At 42.5% G+C, this 20589-nt stretch overlaps 1 protein-coding gene across 4 annotated transcripts in view; it reads right to left on the bottom strand.

The window, feature by feature from the left end:
- The window catches only part of LOC138792766 (rho GTPase-activating protein 7-like), a 161540-nt gene that overhangs the window by 1851 nt on the left and 139100 nt on the right, over positions 1 to 20589 (bottom strand). For all 4 annotated transcript variants that reach the window (XM_069970641.1, XM_069970620.1, XM_069970631.1 and 1 more), the window contains exons 2-11: positions 11754 to 11825; positions 10807 to 10888; positions 9487 to 9550; positions 7993 to 9338; positions 6634 to 6777; positions 5154 to 5313; positions 4750 to 4948; positions 4022 to 4241; positions 1265 to 1379; positions 95 to 316 (exon numbers count right to left, since the gene is read on the bottom strand). In XM_069970641.1, coding sequence (XP_069826742.1) covers positions 95 to 316; positions 1265 to 1379; positions 4022 to 4241; positions 4750 to 4948; positions 5154 to 5313; positions 6634 to 6777; positions 7993 to 9338; positions 9487 to 9550; positions 10807 to 10888; positions 11754 to 11825 — 2624 coding nt within the window. The remainder of the gene's footprint in view (positions 1 to 94; positions 317 to 1264; positions 1380 to 4021; positions 4242 to 4749; positions 4949 to 5153; positions 5314 to 6633; positions 6778 to 7992; positions 9339 to 9486; positions 9551 to 10806; positions 10889 to 11753; positions 11826 to 20589) is intronic.

The following is a 20589-nucleotide window of genomic DNA, read 5'->3' as shown; positions in this document are numbered from 1 at the left end:
AAATAAACTTGCACAGAGGTGGCCACAGAATCAAGCTTTTGCTGGAAAAGTCCTGCACAACTTGTAAAGAATGGGTATAAAATGACATACAGACCTTTTTGTAAGCTAGTTCAACATGTTCAAATCCTGTACATGGAACCCAACTTCGATACTTGTCCTTGGCATCTCGTAGAAGATTCTGCATGGCGTTTTCTAGAGATATTAGGGTATTAGAGTGTGCTGCCAGGGAAGTTGTAGATGTGTTTATAGTCACTTCTGGAGTGTTGGACAGTGGCTTGCAAATACTAGAACAGAGGTCAAGGCAATAGTCTGGCACCTGCATAGGACAGGGTAAAAATTAAGATAGCTCCAGAGATATACACAATATATATTTTACACAGAATCCAATATCTCCCAGAACTTATAGTGTCACTGTCATTTAATTTTTTTTTTTGCAGAAATCAATAGTACAGGCGAGAAACTTTAAGAAACTTTGTAATTGGGTTTATTAACTGAAAAATGCATTTTTATAATGAAAAAGCAGTTTAAAGCTCTCCCCCCTCTTCATGGTTTTCTATGGAGAGGGGTGGGGTGGAGGGAGATGAGGCACCAAAACAGGACAACAAATAGTTAATTTACAGCTACATCACCGGGCTATTTCCTCTGAATACAACATTGACCTCTCTGATCTCTGAATACCGACTTTAACACTTTGTTCTCTGCTGGCGACTAATCTCCCTCCTCCCCTCTCCATAGAACAGACAGGGCCCGACTGATGTAAAAGAGTCGAGATTTCCTGATAATGAACAGTGAATGAGATAGAGGGGGGGGGGGGGGCTGGGGAAAGTCTTTATGAATGCAAATAATGGCATATTTGCCTAATAAACCCAATTACAAAGTTTCTTAAAATCGTCTGTACTATTGATTTCTGCAAATAAAAAATAAAATAAAAATGACAGTGACACTTTGAATTCTAAATCCAAAAATAAAACTACAAAAAAAAAAAAAAAAATGGAAACATTTTTTGTTGTTTGACCCATCTATTTAGCTCAGTGTTTCGCAACTCCAGTCTTTAAGACCCACCAACAGGTCATGTTGTGAGGATTTCACAGGTGATATAATTAGTCAGTGCACCAGTAACTGCCACAGCTGTTCGTTGTTTGGGATATCCGTAAAACATGTCCTGTAGGTGAGTCCTGAGGACTGGAGTTGAGAAACACTGATTTAGCTCATTGTTAGTCATTTGAACACAAGTTTTGCATTGTTAGTCACTTCTGCACTGTACCTGAAATAGTCTGTTGCACTCAGCTATCATGTGGGCTAGTCCTTGGGTTGCTGCTAAATTCTCACTTAGGTCTTTCTGGTCCGGTTTTCCAAGGCTATACTTTCTTTGGTTTGCCCTAAAGTTAAAGCGAAAACAAATAGTTATTTTATCCCTCAATAGCCCAGATTTATGACAGACAGCAACCAATCACACCTCAGCTTTCGTTTCTCAGAACGGGCTTTTGTCGACTACTTGGATCTTTTGTAAAGATGGATTGAACAAAAGACTGTTCGTGTGGCCCGGCTTTGCGATTAAGAGTTTTGGCGCTCGCATGCTGGTGTAAGAGGGTCTTGTGTATGCTCACATTTGTGGTGTTTCTTCCATTCATCAGAACAATGAAAAAATTGAGCTGCTGGATGCAGGGCCACCCCAACAGACCCTACAGGCTTTTTTTTGGGTCAATTGAGTTTCCAGTACAGTCACCTTCATTGGGCTGAACAAAATTGTGCATCCTGCTGCTCTATTTTTTCCAGTATTTTGGTTGAAACTTGTAAAGGAGGCATTGAATGAAGAGTCCATGGCAGATGGGAATATAGCCTTAAAGCAAATGTACCACTAGGTACATCGCTTTGGGTTTTTTACATGAACAAACAGGCACCAGTCCTGAGCACCGGCCCGGCCCAAACACTACGGATGGGCCCACCGCCCCCCAGTGTGATGATCTCTATTCATTCTAATGGAGCCACGTCACAAAGGGAGGGGGTTTCGTCACGCAAGGGGCCAGCGGGCCCGCTCCCAGTGCTTCGTGCCAGGCCGGTGCTCAGGAATAGGCACTGTACGTGGGAACCAGGCTGCGGTTCAAAGACAAAAAGGACCGTGCCGCTGGCATCCCTATGCCGGCACCAGTCTGTTCATGTAAAAAGCCCATAGTGATGAACATGGTGGTACATTCGCTTTAAATGTAAGCATATACTTTTAATAGCTTCCTTGTACATAAGAAGAAAGGAATGGAAGTTTAAATTCAACATGACTGATCCAACTTTAACCCTGACAATCAACAGGTGAAAAGTCGGGCAACTCGGCCAACCCCCTAAAATATTTGGCCATATACACAATATACAGTTATTCCGCTTGATTAAGCATTCTAGTAGCTGAGGCCTATTTGGGGTGCACAGCTTATAGATATATGTTGGCCAGAAATCCTCACATACAAACACTGCATAATTACCAATTATACCATGCTTAGATGGACCCTGATATAAATTTGGCATAGGAACAATCCTCAAATTACCCCTCATTATAGTAGTATATAAATTATTACTGTAGATGCAGTTAGGACTCTGACATTACTAGAGAGCTTCACATTTACCATACAAGCAAAAGTCCTGGATGACATCATTACAACATTTCCTGCCCAATTATCTACAGAACAGCTCCACTGAATGACGGAGCACAAAGAAATGGCTGATAAGACATTAATCCTTGGAGCCAGGCCATTCAGATTATACGTCTTTGAAGTTTCAATCAAAGTAAAACATTAACATCTATACGTCTGGCAATCTTGTTCAAAGTAGGCTTTTTTTGGCGGGTGGGAAGGCTTTATTAAAACAAAAACAATGAAGCACTCATGCTGGATCCAAAGGGAGCTGTGTTAGGGTGCAGGATTAGGTGGGAAAAGAAAGAAGATGCTAATCCTTTTAAAAGAACTTCCGATAGACATAGTTATCAGTCGTCACACATACTAAATTAGTCTTCCCAACGGCAAAATAAATTATAGAAAAAAGAAATACATAACCACATAAGACATTCATGATATGTCTTTAGTTCACATGACCCTGCTGCCAATACGACGCTTGGGGAAAGGACATGGAGGGCGTTTTGTTAGGCCTTTGGGTTTCCTGAGAACTTAGTTTTCCGATAGATGACTTCATTTTTAATGGAATCCAGTTACAATGAGGTAATAGACATCCCACACCATTAAAAAAGTTGGATGGCTCAAATATTAAAAAGAGTAGTAAAACATGACATCCAGCCAATAATCTGCACACACTCCGCATTAACCCATGACTAACTGCAGTAGAGTTGAGTAGCTTCCTTGTAGATATGATGTACCAACAACACTGTTCCTCCTATATAATGCACCAGTCTAAGGGCCCTATTACACAGAGTAATAATTGGCGATTATTGCTCCGTGTAATAGAGACAACGATTAGCTGATGAAGCGATCGGCTGATTGTTTCCTTAGGTCCAGACCAGCCACTAATCGTGCATCGCTACGTGTAATAGTAATGCAAGGCAGACGGCTGATGACTGTCCAAACAGGTAATACTATACCTGTCAATGCTCCAGGTTTTCTGCATTCTGTATGCATCGATCCATACAGCAATTGGCTGAGTGGCCTGTTAGCTCAGACAGGCCTCTCTGAAGCTGCAGAGCATGGCACCAGGACGCATACAGAGTGCAGAAGACTGGGAGCGTGGGCAGCTGAAGTTGTAACTGTTGAGGCAAGTGCTGCACGGGCATCCATAACTATGTCCTTGCAGCCCTTGCTAAACAATTATCAGGCCATGTTATAGGCCCAGTAAATGACCGCTGATCTAGCGTTTACAATATAGATCAGGCCATTGTAATAGGATCCTAAGGGTAAGTTCACATATGGCAGATTTGGTACAGAAATGTTGGCAACAATTAACTTCCACTCCAATGCGGACATTTTAGAATAGACCGGTAGCAAAAATTTTCAGAACAGGGCACAGACAAGAGGGGCATGCTACTTACCTAGTTGATGATGAGGAGCTCTCTCGTCGTAAGGAGTTTAAATGAAACAAACTGGGTGCAAGACACACAGCAATGTTGGTTTGGGTCATTTGGTTTTCACTTGCACAAGCCACCACATCTCTGAAGAAGTAGAGAAGCATCTTAAGAGCCTCACGATTTTCATCTGGCAGCAGCAATATGGCAGCCTGAGCAGCATAAAACTGCTGATCTTTTGGGACATCTGTACAAGAAGTCAGAAGTATGTCAGAAGTGTGTGCCGATACAGCTTAAAATAACTACTAAATTGTAATTTTATATATATATATATATATATATATATATATATATATATATATATATATATATATATATATATATATATATATATATATATATATATATATATATATATATACATACACATACATATACACACACACACAATTGATATGTCATAAGCATTTCAGGTTTTTTTTTAGATCAAGGAAGAGATGACTGAAGTGCATGGCCAAGCTTTTCTTTCCGTGTCTAGGAAAGGCTCCATAAACTTACTATAAACTAACAAGCTAGCTGGGGAAAGAAGTGCCTAGCCAGTAGCCAAGCATTTATTCTGCCTTGTTCTGCTGATCACTGGGGATCTGAACACCCTGACCAGAAGTTTTGACAATTCTCTTTGACAGGGGCACTATATCTGATACAGAGAGAATACAGCTTGTCTAGGTTAACCAGTAATTTGAGTGAAATCTTACATTGATAAATGTGCAGGAATGATTCACATAATTTGCTTGTGAATATAGGTTCAGGAAGATCCCTGAAAAACTGCTTAACCATGTCTGCCACATCAAAAGCAGACTGGCCTTCATAATTTACATAGTTTGGGTCCAGTTCATTCATTTCTCTAAGGGCTTGGATTCTAGACTTCACACCAGATTTCCGGAAAAGACCAACCTTAAATTAAAAAAAAAAAAAAGTTATTTGGACTTTTTTTTGTATATTTCCATAGATATACATTAGTCATTTTTCACATCAACACACAAACATTCATAGAACATGCTGAAACACATGGCCAATTATCAACAAGGTTTCATATCTTAACCTCTGGCACCAGTTTGTTTTACACATGTTAATAAATCTGGGCCACTGTATTACATACCTGATCAAGGAAGTGGATTCGCAAATAATCCATGGCTAGAAGAATGCTCTTTGGTATAGGGTAACTTGTCCTCTGAACGTTCAGGAGGAGTGGAACGCCAAACACATTCTTATCCTTGTAGTCTGGGGCTCTGATTTTACGTATGAATTTTGGAACAGTCCTGTAAAGAGAATGCTGTGAATAAAGACTTCCATGTACTTGTGACAATATCTCACTAAGACTGAAGAAAACTATGCATTGATATTAGCAGAGGTAATTTATGTAATTTTTTTTTTTTATATTTTCACAGCGGCTAAATATTGCACTATGCATTGCGCCAGTAAAACTCCTGTCCTTTAATCCTTAGGGTGCAATCACACTAAGGAATCCATGCGGAAAAGTTCCTGTGGATTCCGCCGATCGCATCTCTGCCCGTCCCATAGGCTCCATTCTACGGTCAGGCGGATTCCGCCACCCACCCAAAGAATGGACATGTCCATTCTTTGGTCGGACGGCGGAATCCGCCTGACCATAGAATGGAGTCTATGAAATAGGCGGAGATATGAGTGGGGGTGAATGGCAAAATCCATGGCAACTGTGCAGATTCCTCATTGTGAACGCACCCTTAAAGCGAACCTGTCACCCCCCGTGCCGGGGTGACAGGCTCCCGACCCCCCGCTACAGCCCCCCTATACTCACCTGATCCCGCTTCTGGATCCGGTCGGGTCACGGAGATCCCGGCCGCTGCAGCCCGGCGCGCGCGCTGAGATGAGTCCAACGCTCATAGAGAATGACGGAGAGTCCAGCGCTCCGTCATTCTCTATGAGCGTTGGACTCATCTCTCAGCACGCGCGCTGGGCTGCAGCAGCTGATCTCTCTGTGACCCGACTGGATCCAGAAGCGGGACCCGGCGGGATCAGGTGAGTATAGGGGGCTGTAGCGGGGGGTTGGGAGCCTGTCACCCCGGCACGGGGGGTGACAGGTTCCCTTTAAATGTGTTACCAGGGAATGCCCTTCTGTAAAGTTAATTTTAAATGTTTAAAATATTTAAGAATTTTTGCAGCTCTCATTCTGGCCACTAAGCAATACAATACAGGGAAATTTGTGCAAGAGTTTGAAAGTTAAAACTAACTAAATAATTACTTAATGTTCCAGTGGCCCTCACCAGTAGTTACATTTTCTATAGCTGATCAATCTGGATGTAAGTGATATCAAAAGTATATAAGGCCTAACAGAGACCATCAGAGCTGGAAAGGTGGGAAATTAACTTTAATTGCAGCTTATATATTTGTGTAAGCCATTAGAAAACTCAAGTTTATTCTCGGACATTATGGAAAACATAATAAGGTGTATATTACATGTAAAGGAAAAAAAAAGGTTCACAATGACTACAATCCTAGAAGGTTAGCTCTAGTCTCAAAAAGTTACCATAGTATCCAGACTTTAAATTAAGGTATCACCAACTTCTTTCTAAGCAGATTCTGTCATTTGATGTCCTTACCAATTCCATCCCTGTTTGCTGGAAGGGGAGTATTTATCCATCAATGCTGTGAGTTTTAACAAAGACAGTTTCTGGATCCGGTTCAGGTGTGCTGCCGACTGCCTGTCAACTTGTAGGAAGAGATCTTCAGGCTCTGGACTTTGTCTGCAAGTTCAAAAAAAGGGAGCCTTTGAAGTTTTGCTGTATATGGCCATACATGGGTTAGCTTATAGACCTCCTAAAACAAGGAATGCTTCAATCAGCAATAGATCATAGCACCATTCTAAGGGAAATAGAGATATATTGAATATTATAGCTCAGGAAATGAAAAAATCTTAGGGCTGTATTAGACAGCCCAAGAATACACGTACACATGCGCTGATCTGCTAGATCGGCGCTTGCTTACTAAGCCTATTACACAGCTGTAGGATCTTGAAGCAAGGTCTGCATGGACATTGTTAGTAATGTCTGTGCAGCTCTTGTTTTAAAAGTGTAAAATAATAACGTTTTCTTCTACTTCACAATCATCAGATAACCTAAAGCTTTTCTCCGCTCATCTCAGCCACCGCTGACACATCTAAAACTGCCTTTAAAGTGACAGGCCACTCAGCCAATCACTGGCCGAGACGGGACAACGATGCAACCAGTGATTGGCTGAATGGTCTGTCACTGCACATATGGCTTCAGACAAGCCAGCGTTGGCTAAAGTAAAAAGCTAGAAGGGAGCATGGACAGGTAAGCATATAACTTTATTATTATCTTTACACATTCTTCAGCTGTTGGCTGTGTGCATTGCTACTACAATGATGATTTTTGAACATGTTTAAAAGACAACGTAAAGCCGATGATAGTTTCTTCAGCTGATCGTTGTCTTAATTACACGGAGCTATAATCTGCCAAATCGGATAATCTGATAATCAGCAGATTATTGCCCTGTGTGATAAAGCCCTTAGGATCACAACTTCAGCCTCCTTAACACGGCAATATTTGCAACTGAATCTATATGGCCAAAACGAGGAGCGGAACATTAAGGAAAAGTATAAGAAAAGGATTTTGGACCTAATCTTGGTTTCACCCGTGAGAAAGTACCCTTATTGTTTGAAATCAGAGAATAAGGGGCATAAAGACGCAGTTTTTAAATGTGTGTTTTTGCCTGCCTGTTTGTGTTGTGTCATTCCCAGTATAATCACTCAAATTGAAAAACTGGGATCTAACTTTCCGTTCAGATTAGGCCCATGGTAAGCCAGGATGGCAGCAATGATACAGATGCAAAAATTTGTGCATACAGATTACAGTGATCTGAAAACAGCCTTACATAAAACAAGTGGTTATGTCAAGTGTTCTATGCACACTTAACTAGACTATTTGAAATTGACTAACCTGCTACAATCCGTCAATGATGAATCAATGTCTGAAACAGTTATGTATGGTAGAACTGGAGAGTCACTATCTGTGCAGGATTTGCCACAGTCAGGATCTGTGTGATCCAATTTTGACTTGTGTAGATGTTCATCTACTTCAAGGTGAATGGCTTTTGGGGACGATGGACATGGTGAAGTGGAGTCATTAGCAAAGTCAGAGTCCCCATCATCTGAGAACTTTTCAGACCATGAGCTGACCATTTTCCGAAGGCCATTAACATGTTCCATCACATTGTCTAGCTCTGAAAAGACATCATCATCACTGGTTGCAAGTCTATTGATATGGTAGGGGAGATTTGGCACATTATCATAAATGCTCATTCGATTGTCTACAAGGGACAATGGACTTGGAGGTGCTTCAGTGTCCTTGGAGCTACTAGATCTCATTCTGTTCCGATTGCAGCCATGAAAACTTCCAGTTCTCCAGTTTACAGAGGTGTTGTCCACAGGAGATAGAGTTCCATCGGTAAGTGCTTTAGGAAATGTCCCAGGCTTGTGGCCATGTGGGATCTGAAACACCTGATTTTCATGCAAATGCCTTTCATTTCTAAAGTTCTGTTCAGAAATATCATTCCAAAGGGACAATTTGGTGGGGTCAAAGTCTTCAGCATACATTCCACCTCTTTTCATATGGCTTCTGACCCTAATAACTGGGCTTGGGGTACTCACAGTGCTGCTGTTTTCAGATGGACTACTACTGCTGCAGGTTTGTGAAGAACTAGAAAGAGTTGCTTTACTTTGGGTATCTGCTAGATCTGAAATGTTTACACAGTTGAGGTTGCGCAGTTTCTCATCACCAAAACCATCAAGCAGAACTGGACTGCTAATAACAGGTTTATCCTTCAGCTGGGGATTTCTTTTAACAGTCGAGTTCCTTAGACGAAGCTTTTCCATTTTCCTCAAGAGACTCCCTTTCTTGCTAGGTGGTTTATCGGTCAGCTTTTCCTCACCTATTACATTTAGCATTTCACTTGGAGAAGGAGAAATGCTAAGTGTAGAGTCGGGGGAAACAAGTTTGACTGATGAGCACCTTGAAGAGCTTCTACTAGTTTCCAGTTCTTCATATGTTTTAGGGAAACAGTCGCTTTCGCCACTGCTGGAGCTATGTAATGAAGATGCATCATTTCTTTCTCCCAGATCTGAACAATCCACATTTTCACTCTTGACAACTGGTGTAGTAAGGCTTGTGGCTTCATCATGTGCAGAACAATCAACTTCTCCCAGACGTGACCAACGGCGGCTCTGTCGTTGATATGACCATTTGTTGCTGATCGCACATGGTTCATCCTCTTCTGACTCATCGCTCTTGAGAAAATATAAAGTATGTTATGTGACATTAATATGAGAAATCCAGTATTACAAACATCAAGAATTGGTATTTATAAAGTTATTCCTATTACAACACTGTAAGACACGGAATTGAACAAGGGAGAGAGTTTATAATTATACATACTTTTTTGCGATGACGGGTTATTTCCACTTTCATAGATGCACACTTGTTTAGGGTTTTCAGCCGTCTAAGAAAAAAACAGCACTATTATTTTTTTCCGTACCAAAAGCAGAGAACATTAACACATTTACTTTTCCATCAAATATTATCATTTAGGATATCTGACTGATCTGATACATTACTGACAGTGGCAAGAATATGGTAGCAGTAACTTCAAAGTGAAGGTTGCGTTTCTGAATTTACTTCTACCAACTTATTCTCAAGCTTAATCCCAGTCTGAACCCGAACTGATCAAAACCTTTTGTGGATTACATCCACAAATTATGGAAATTATTGCAGATCCTTTATATGTTGTTTTGATTTTCTTTAACTTTACTACTGTTCACATCTCAATTTAGTTCCTTTTTGCTTATCTATATTAGTGGCTGCAACAATACAGCACTCCCCTACCTGAATATCTTCACCGCTGGAGGGGCTGCTAGACGATTATTCTCCATAGCATAAATTCCCCAATAAGGTTGACCTTATCTAATTCCTTGTCCCCTTTTTCTTTACCTGAGTACACTCTAATAATTTGGGTAGTTTCACAATTAAAACACTATCAGACTTTTGTTAGATCTTGCACTACCCAAGACTTCTCTAATCATAAGACACCTGCGAGCCCTTTTCTGCCCGTTACCCATTTCATCTGAAAGCATTGCATGCACCCAGAAAAATATTCTCTGAATCACACAAACTCCAGAAATGGTCTCCCTTCCTGGCAGCTTGCGGACCCCTGGTCACACAGAACTGTAATATTTCAGCTTGGGACAAGACGTTTATAAGAGCACGGCTTTGATCTGATGCACATATTCCCATCATATCCTTCCTAAGGCTATGTTCACACAGCGTATGAGACCGGCCAGGTCACCAGCCGGATGATCTTTCCAGCCGCAGTGTTCTGACGCGGGCCCATCAGTGCGCACCCGCATCAGAACTCTCATAGCACACAATGAAGCAAGCGGCCGGAGTGTGAACTGACAGGTCTTTCTGCGGCTGCAGAAAACTGACATGTCAGTTCTTTGCGGCGCTGGATGGGATCCCGGCCGGTGCGTATACTAAGTGTATACACTCCAGCTGGAATCCCATAGAATAGGCAGTGTTCCACTCCGTGACGGTGGCAACAACAGCCGTACTTTTACGCTGTGTGAACATAGCCTAACACTTTATTCATTACTTAATCACCTGTAAAGTTTCTCACCACAGCGTGCCTGCTAGATTCATTTCCATGTAATTAGTAAAGCATTTTGCAAACACACGTTGGCAAAAGATATAATGTATTACCTGAACAGTGACTCCATTGCATCTCGATCAAGGAATTCATGATCATTCTTTACTGTTTCTATATCAATTGGAAACTGCAAATCTAAAATGAAAGAAACAAACAAAGCTGTAAATTGATGCTTAAAAAGGGGTTGTCTGAAACTTATACTAAATGACTTGGGACACATTAAAAATAAATAGTGATACTCACCTCATCGAAGCCCTGGAGCTGTGATTCTTATAGCTTCCAATTCCTGCCCATCTCAGCTGCTTAAAGAGGATGTACCACCAGGTAAATCCTCTTTAACCTGAACCCACTGATCAAACGGCGCCGGCACGAGGAAGCTGGTGCCGCGGTCCGTTTTTCGGACCGAGGCCCGGTTCCCGTGCACGGCGCCGTTCTATGCACCGGAACCGGACGGTGCTCAAGCACTGGAGGCCGGCCGGGCCGCCCCCAGTGGGAGGGAATTCCCTCCCCTGTATGATGCGGCTCCATTCATTCTAATGGAGCCCCGTCATACAGGGGAGGGAATTCCCTCCCATTGGGGGCGGCTCGGCCGGCCTCCAGTGCTTGAGCACCGGCCGGTTGCGGTGCATAGAACGGCGCCGTGCACGGGAACCGGGCCTTGGTCCGAAAAACGGACCGCGGCAGTGGCTTCCCCGTGCCGGCGCCATTCGATCAGTGGGTTCTGGTTAAATAGGATGTACCTGGTGGTACATCCTCTTTAAGCCAATCACTGACTGAGAAGGGACACTGCTGCACCCACTGATTGGCTGAGTGGACAGGTGCTACTGAGACATGTCATAGAAACAAGGAAGCAGCAGGGAATAGGAGAAATCAGAAAAGCAGCTGAGGGGTTTGGGGTAGATTACTTTTTGTGTGTCCAGCCATGCCATGCAGGATGATGACAAGATAGCACTATGGAGGTCTTATGCACCAAGAGTAACATTAATGTCCAAATTATTACCTTCAAACAACTGTGCGTATTGTGGGAATCCCGCAGCTCGGAGCCAGTCACAGGCTTCCTTGGCTTCAATTTCTGGAAGAAAAAAAAACATGTTACAAATAAATATATTATATAAAAATTTAAATAGAATATAAAATACATGACAGAAACTGTCCAAAACAGGAAAGGTATTCTATGGGAATTTGCTACTGCTTTGGACCGTTGCTGCCATGGACAGAAGTGGCAGCAGAAGACACCATGTTAAACCTGGTAAAAGTACACTACTTCCTGCAGGGCATACAGCAGCTGATAAGTACTGGACTGGGATAAGTACTGGGACTTGAGATTTTTAAATAGAAGTACTTTACAAACCTGTATAAAACTTTTTTCCCCCTCCGGAGTACTGCTTTAAGGAGGAATCCTCATCTGGGCCCACCATATTCACAGGATAGGGCATAACTACAAGATCACGGGGGTCTAATCACTGGCGTCCCCTGTGACCTTGTGTATGGGGACCCTAAAACTGCATGAAGCGGCGGGAAAAAAAAGCTCCATTCACTTTTAACGGTGCCATTTCAGAGATAGGCAAAAGCTGCATTAGTCTCTTCTCAGCAGCTCTCTTTAGAGAATGAATAAAATGGTAGCATTCATGAGCATGACACCACTTTGATTTCAAGGTCCCCACTGTCAGGATCATGGGGGGGGGGCCCGCAGTTGATCTTGTAGTTATGCCCTTAACTGTGGATGCTGGGGTTTATTTGAGGATTACAAACGATCACCTATCCAACCAATTTGACCAGCACTAGTCATAAGAATAGAGGTCAACTGCCCTCTAAGGGCCGTATTACATGGCCCAATATTAAGGAGCAAGCAAGTGCCGGCTTGCTCCTCATTTCCCGCTCGCTGCCCGTGCTATTGCATGCACAGACATAGAGGGGGGAGCTATGGGAGGGGCTGCCAGGATGATCCTTTGATCGTCTGAGTGGCCCACAGAAGATATTACCATCGCTATCATCGTTTTGATAGGTCATGTTTAAGACAACGATAAGCCGACCTCATGCCAATAACCGTTTGGTGTAAAAGGGCCCTAAGTAATTGGAGTGGCTCTGTGCATGCCTGGCTACTGCTACATTCATTCTCCATGGGACTTTTGAACATTGCCAAGTGCTAAACTCCGGAAATCTCAGAAATCTCATCCATGCTGCAGATCTATCCATTTGGTCTCTGTTCTCATGATGAGTTGGGAACCTAGAGAGAGTGGATAGGGGATAACCCCTAAACCTCCTCTATTTACGATCTTCTCCTGGCTTAGTGTTCGAAAACTATGGAACACTCTCATATGATCTATATATATTCCTATAAATACCCTGATCTATTTATTAGGCTACATTTCTCAATTAACTTATGAAAGTATACAGAAAAGGTGTAAAAACAGATGTGGTTATAACGGCAACATCCCATTGACGTCCTCAGGAATTCCTTCCTAGCCAACTATCACGTCACTCTTGTACTTGCTTTCTGGCCAACAGGCAACAGATGTTGAGAATTAAGTGCTCATTTTGTGGCAATTAATAAAACTCTCGAGCCAATGCTTTTACATTCCCACAGGAGCGGGGTCAGAGGCAAACCTTCCCGAGTTACAGAACACTCACCAGATGCCTGAAAAATGTAAACATGTTTAGCAAGTCTTGGAGGCAGCGCGCACCACTAAAATCTAACGGGTGCAACACAAATTTCAAGATGTTTCACATTGGCCATCTGGTTCACAGGGGCCCAAAAGAGGGGATGAAGGGAAGATGTACAGGCTGAGATGCCTGGGAGCTCTCAGCTTTCTGGCAATGGGAAACTCGTGCAGATGTCAGCTGTGAAAGTGGATTTGGAGAAGGAAGTCAACTATGTTTTTTTTAATAATTCAGAACATGTAACACCTGATCTTCTCTACTTCCACCATTACACTGTTTTATGTGATTGTTAGAATGCTAGAATGGTTTTCATATGCTTCAGCCACTATATTGGCTCCACTTGGTCAAGCAGGAGCAAGATGAAACCCCCATAAGCACAAAACCAACCTGCTCTTCATTGTATTTATTTCAACATATAGATGGACCTATAGCAGTTCCTCACACATGAGGTAAAAGGAAGCAGGTAGTACAAGAAAGCAAAAGATCACTCCAGCCAAAAGATTTAGTTTTTTATCCTCTCAGTGTTAGAGTCCTATTACATGGACCGAGGAAGGCCAGATTAATATTGTAAACGAGCACCAATCTGCTAGATCAACGCTCGTTTACTTGGCCTATTACACGGTCCGATAATCATTTAGCAAGGGCTGCACGGACACAGTTAGCGATGTCCTTGCAGCCCAAAACTGTAAATGCTGACTTCATCAGGGGACTGTGTAGCACCTCTCAAAGTAGATTGTTTTATACCCCACACATAATGAATAAACCAATAATCAGCCAGCCATGGCAGTACTCACAGGTGGAACATCATCACCGCCAAACCGGCATCCAACATGGCCCCCACGACGGAAATGGGAATCAACATTGAACATAGGGGCATTGCTTAATTATTGATTTTTCGTTAATTATTTTAACGATCATGGGGTTAGTTATAAATTACATCTTATCGATTATTGTTTTGTGTTATGATTTATATTCATATATTTTTCATTTATTGTTGGAGTTGATACATAAACATTAATTATTGTACATTATTTACATGCTCACTAACTATTATTATTTTTATACATTGTTATATTTATATCCTTTTTTGTATTCATATCCACTACCACATACTTGACAGTTATTTTGATTTTGTGCTGGATTCGCCTGGATGAAGTAAATGATGCAATATATTTTGGTCATGTGACGGGTACTCAGTCTTCTCCTGTGCTTTGTATCCGTCCCGGAACCATGCGCTGCAGCTTCAGAGCAGCCTGTCTAAACTGACAGGTCGCTCAGCCAATCACTGGCTGCTGCAGTCCCAGCCAGTGATTGGCCGCTCTAAAGCCACAACATACAGTGCTGGGACGCATGCAGAGCGCAGGAAGAGACCATGAGCGTGGACAGGTGATGGACAGCCGCACATCGCTATGTCAATCGGAGGCCTAAGATTTTAGGTCTGGACCTACAGAAACGATCAGCTGCTGATTGTTTCATTAGCTGCTGATCGTTGTCTTTATTACATGGAACAGCAGCTGATTGTTGTCTCTATTACATGGAGCGATTATCAGCCAAATCGGCCCGATTCGGACAATTGTCGATCTATGTAATAGGGCCCTATTACATGGGGCCATTCAGGACAATTTGGGCAGACATCGCCCTTTATTAGTAAAGACAACAATCAGACAAGAACCAAATCATCGGCTGATGATGTCCTTTAGCAGGTTTAAAAAACGGTGGCCAATGAAAGTACAAAAAAAATAAAGCTATACTTTACCCCTTCAAGTTCCCAGGTGTCCTTCCAGCTTCTCCCAGTTCACACAGCCACTGCTGAATCTTCTGAAACCATATCTGCAGTGAGGCCACTTCAGAGACATCTCAGTAGTGGCTGCGGAGAATGCAGGGAGAAGCTGGGGAGCGTGGAGAGGTAAAGTATTTTCTTATTTTCTCTAATAGCAGCAAAGGCTGCACAGAAAACGGTAACGATTTATGTGCAGACCGAGCTCGCTTACATAGAATATTAGCCCATGTAATACGGCCCTAAGCGTAGTAAGGATAAACTGCAGCCCTGCTACCCCAATAGGACACCACTTTTTGTCCCCTGCTGCTCTCCATTCTACCCAGCTGATTCACACTGCGAATTGTGTGTGGACTAAATCTGTATCACAGCTATATTTTAAACTAAATACAATAATAGTTAACTGTTATAAGGAGTGCAAAGGAAATATGGAGACATGGATTTAATTAAATACACAAGCCTCATCATTTCAAGACATTCCACAATTATCTTTGACTTAGAAAGAGTGATGCAATTTTAGTTCTTAAAAAACAAGATTCCACCGAATACGGGAAGTAACTTGGTAGAAAAAAAGGTTCTGATGCCAAGTGCCAAGGTTGGGATATTAACACATTTGTGCCATTTTTATGGCATTGTACAGTTATATGTGTAATTTGCAACTTTTTATGGCTAGAGACCTGACAAATTTATTCTGTTGGGTTCCATTCACACATACCACATTTGCAGTGGATTACATGATGCGAGTCTTATTGCGAAATCTGCTGTGATATGCAAAACAGTTATGCCCTATGGCTCTGCATTCTCAGAGCAGATTTTCAAAATCATCTGCTGGGCTTTTAAAGGGAACCAATCAGCATCACTGTGCGGATATGGTTCCCAGCTGCACACTATAGATCTACTGTGCATCCAGTCAAGGCTACCAGCCACATCTGCAGCGGTAGCTTTATATTAGGGGGGAAAAAAGATGTTTTATTCCGGCGCACAAGGATGGGAGAGGGGCGACAACTAATCATCTGGGAGCCATTCGTGACTAGTCACTGCTCTCTGCCTGTCAGCTTGCTTTGCAGAGATGACCGACAGGAAGAGTGACCCATTAGTGGCCTCTCTGCCTGTCAATCATCACTGCACGCTAACAAGGAGAGCCGTGACCTACCCGCAATCCTGTCTGTTTCTCTGGCTCTCGGGTCCCCGACGTCCCACTCAGGTCCCATCAGTGTGCTGTTTCACTGCAACACACTATTGGCTTTATCTTGTTTAAAGACCAGGCAGTTGATTAGTTAAGTAGGATGTGGCTACATTCTCGCAGTGGATTCAAAATCCGACACGGGAATGTAGAGCCATAGGGCATAACTGTACCACATCGCATAAACGTAGCCCAGGCCAGAAAATCACAAATCTGCACCTGCTCATAACAGGTATAGATTTCATCTTCTGGATTAAAGAGACAGCCAATGGCTGTTGATTGTGTAAACATTAATAAGGTTCATACATGCCTGACCACACTCCCCAATGCCTTCTTGTGTTCTGCCCGCAGCCGCTGCTGGAACTGCAAAGCCGACCTCTTAAGTGCCAGGCCGTTCAGCCAATCACCGGCTGAGACGAGACCACAAGCCAATGATTGGCTGAGGGGCCAGTCACTTCAGAGACGGCTCTGCAGTGCTCATGGTGGATGCGGTACCGGGCAGAAGACAGGAAGGTACCGGGGAGCGGGCAGAAACACCGGGGAGTGCAGTCAGGTATGTATGAACTTTATTAGGCACTGGCTTTACGGACAGCGCTAATGATGACTGTGCAGCCCTTGCTGCACGATGGTTGAGCCGTGTAATAGGCTCAGTAAATAAGCGCTGATCTAGCGCTGATCTAGCACTAAAGGCCCTATTACACTGAGTGATTATAGTTTTAAAATTCGCTATAATGAAAGATCGTTATAGCGAATCTTTTACACGATAATCGCTACGTGTAATAGGGCCTTCACATGCATTTGTATAAATATTACACATAGTACAACTACTTGATTTTACAGCTCACAAGTCTTTAGGTGAACAATGAGCACATCAGCCCTTCTAATTTGTCTGTAGAACATAGGATGTTTTTCCTAGTGATTGTGTAGAGATAAGCAGGCAGATTGTTTGTTGGGTGGGGGCTACCAGTCTTTCCGTAACCTAAATATAAGATCTTTTGAAAAGCTGGCATGAACTCAAGTGTGTCAAATCCTACGTGCAGCCTTCGCCATACTTCTCACACATCTGTCAAGACTAAATAAGAGGTAACTGGCCTTACAAGGCGTGTACAACAGAGAACAATGTACAGACAAATCTGCTATACAGGACCGTCAATTCATTGAACATTTACTAAACCATAATAGGACTGACGCTGATTAACACAAACACATGCAGCACTTGTCTCTTTATAACTTAAAGCAATAGTTTTTAATTTTTCAATTTTTATTTTTTTTTATTTCTCAAGCAATGCTTTATGGGATAACACGTATGCAAATTAGTGCCACCTAATAGTCATGCCTCCAAAAGGAAAGGAAACTCGGCAGCTGTTTCAAGGTTTTTGCCCCTCGTCAATATAGAGCAGGGTACTTGCTTGGCTGGGATGATTTCTTTGAAATGAAGCTCTGCAAATAAGTCTCCATACACCAACTACAGAGGTTGGACAAAGTAACTAGAGCACCAACTATATTATATTATATCATAGCACCTATTATAAAGTACACTACACATTCGCAGCTAGAGCTCCATTCATTCTTTATAGGGCAACTGAACATTGTCAAGTGCTGTTGACTTTGCCCCCAAGTCTCAAAATGACCAAACTGTCTGTGGGACATGCTGGATAAACAAGTCTGATCCATGGAGCCCGGATTTCTTAAATTTACAGGACTTAAAGGATCTGCTGGTAACATCTTGATGCCAGATACTTCCAGAGGTCTTATGGATTCCATTTCTCAAAGGGTCAGAGCTATTCTGGCAGCCTGAGGAGCACCTACCAATATTAGGCATGTGGTTTTAATGTTGTGGCTGATCATTAGATATCAAGCTGTTAATAACATATTGATCCATGTTTCTAAGCAGCAGTTTTTAAGACTGGCAGCTGCATTGGCCAGAAACACAAATCTTTGCAGAACAAACTGAGAATTTTGGCCATTGCTTACAAACTTTAAAAAAAAAAAAGCATTTAGTGCAAGCCCAGATCCACCCCAGTGTGCAGCTGCATCATGAAATCTACATCTCGGAGCAAACACCAACCTGCTTCTCCTGCCAAACGGAACGTATTGGCTATTCAGCATGGAATCTCTTAGCAACCTGAGTCTCTTAATCACTGAGGTTTTTGGAAATGAGTATCAGAAATGTAACCAATCCGACCCTATAATGCAGAACATCTGCTAAAAAAACTAAACAAACAAAAAATAAACCATAATGCAATATATGATGTAAGGCAACCTGATTATTATGGAAATGGTATATGGTAACTTCCACTCTTAAGGTTTTTAGGACCAAAATAAAATAAAAATCAGATTGCTAACCTGTGAAACAAGGGGGAGTCATGCTGGATTTTACTTTCACAAGCCTTTGTTCCCAAGGAAATAAGGGGAACATAGGCAATTACCTCACGTATACTCAGCCAATCCAAGCATTAGTGACAGACCTCTAAGACTGTGAGAGCTCCCAGAGTACATGCCAAGTGTATCCATAGGGCTCCATGACCTGACCAGGGCCAAGAGAATGTCCAAGAGATGAACGCAATGCGAGTATTCTTACCTTTAATTGCTCAGTATCTGAATACTGCTGGGTGAAGAAATTGCATGCAGCCCAAGGGAGTCCAGTAAACATGCACACAGGCAGAAACTGTATCCATAGTTTCTCAGACTCCCTAGGGCTGCATCCAACTTTTTCTGTCACCGGTATTCAAATGTCAAACGATCGTTGTGGAGCGTGTTGAAGTAGCGCTCATCTCTACCTACTATCCTCTGCTGGGCTAGTACATACCACTGAAGGGGATGGAATAGTCTAACAGATAGAAGAAAAATAGGATCTTCAGAGTGATTGATGCCACTTTTTGTCATCCAAGTAGAAGCCTCCAATAAATGTATTTAAAAGACCACTATTACCGCTATAAGAACGCAGCCATAAAGATTTTTTTAGGCTTTTAGCAAAATTGATTAAGAGGAAGAGAATGGGTGGGTATTAAAAAGAAAAAAAAAATTATTAAAAAAAACAAAAACACAATCACCCCTTTGCTCGCCTCCGGTCCTGCAACACCAACTCCCGACTGCTGGGCAGAAGTAACCGGTAGACATTACTGAACACTGTGGGCAAGACAATGCAGCCATTCCCTGGCCTAAGCTAATGTGAGCACAGGGACTTGCTGTAGCATCCCACATACAGTATATGGTGACATCAGACATCAGTGGCTGTATCCCAGTTTACCAGGTGGTCCTCCCGCTCCACGGAGCGGGCAGACAGCGGGAATCATTACCGAGGGTTCGGGTTCGTACGAACCTGAACCGAACTCTGTTCGGACCATCCCTACATCACCAAAGCAGTTCTGCCAAAAAACCCAAAGCAACAAAAAGAAGAATCAGAAAGGTGTACACAAGTGAATAGTTTTGTGGGTTCCTCTTTATCCACTTCCCTACCCCATAAAAGACAGAATATAAAAAAAACCTCTATATGCTCTTTACCATGGGAATTACCAAGCACATTTATTCTTGATAAATGGTCCGTGTGAAAAAGCCAGTGATCAGCTGGCAAACAAGCAAACATTAGTTGGCCGATAGGATTCTATGTACAACCAACAGAATTATTATCGGACACTTATTGCCCCATGTAAACAGGGGATATGCTGTTAACAATTAAAGTTTATCCTCTCCCATCAGCCAATATAAAAAGACCTTTTATACCTTGTAAGCAATATTCAAGGGCGGTGGCGACAATCACACGATCTGCTAAAATATGTATGTGTCAAACAGGGAGAAACAAGAAATTTACAAATATGGACAATGGTTTTATAGTGCCGACATCAGCTCTGTGTATACGACACATCCCTTACCTGCACATGTTAGTATCATACTGTAGCCTGTGCATCCAGTTATAACTCAGGGTACTTTCGGGAGCAACAAAGGAAGTGCTGGCCTGCTGTTGGCACTTATGGAGTGAAAAACTGCAGTATCCTTTACAAGAGCCACAAATACACTGCAGACAAAACTTTAGAAAGGCATGTATAACAATGTCACCCCCTATCCATAAGCCCTCTTATGGCATACACGCAGTGAGGGGGCACTTAGTATACCCCACTGATGTATGGGCAGCTAAAAAGAAAGCCGATTGCCACCGACTACAGACGGAAGCTGATTTTATAAAGGTCTCGCTATTGTGACCATCCTCTGTAATAG

The sequence above is a fragment of the Dendropsophus ebraccatus genome, chromosome 1 (genome assembly GCF_027789765.1).
Source record: "Dendropsophus ebraccatus isolate aDenEbr1 chromosome 1, aDenEbr1.pat, whole genome shotgun sequence".
Taxonomy (NCBI): Eukaryota; Metazoa; Chordata; class Amphibia; order Anura; family Hylidae; genus Dendropsophus; species Dendropsophus ebraccatus.
The sequence above is the reverse complement of the archived record's forward strand: the minus strand, read 5'-3'. Positions and strand labels throughout refer to the sequence as shown.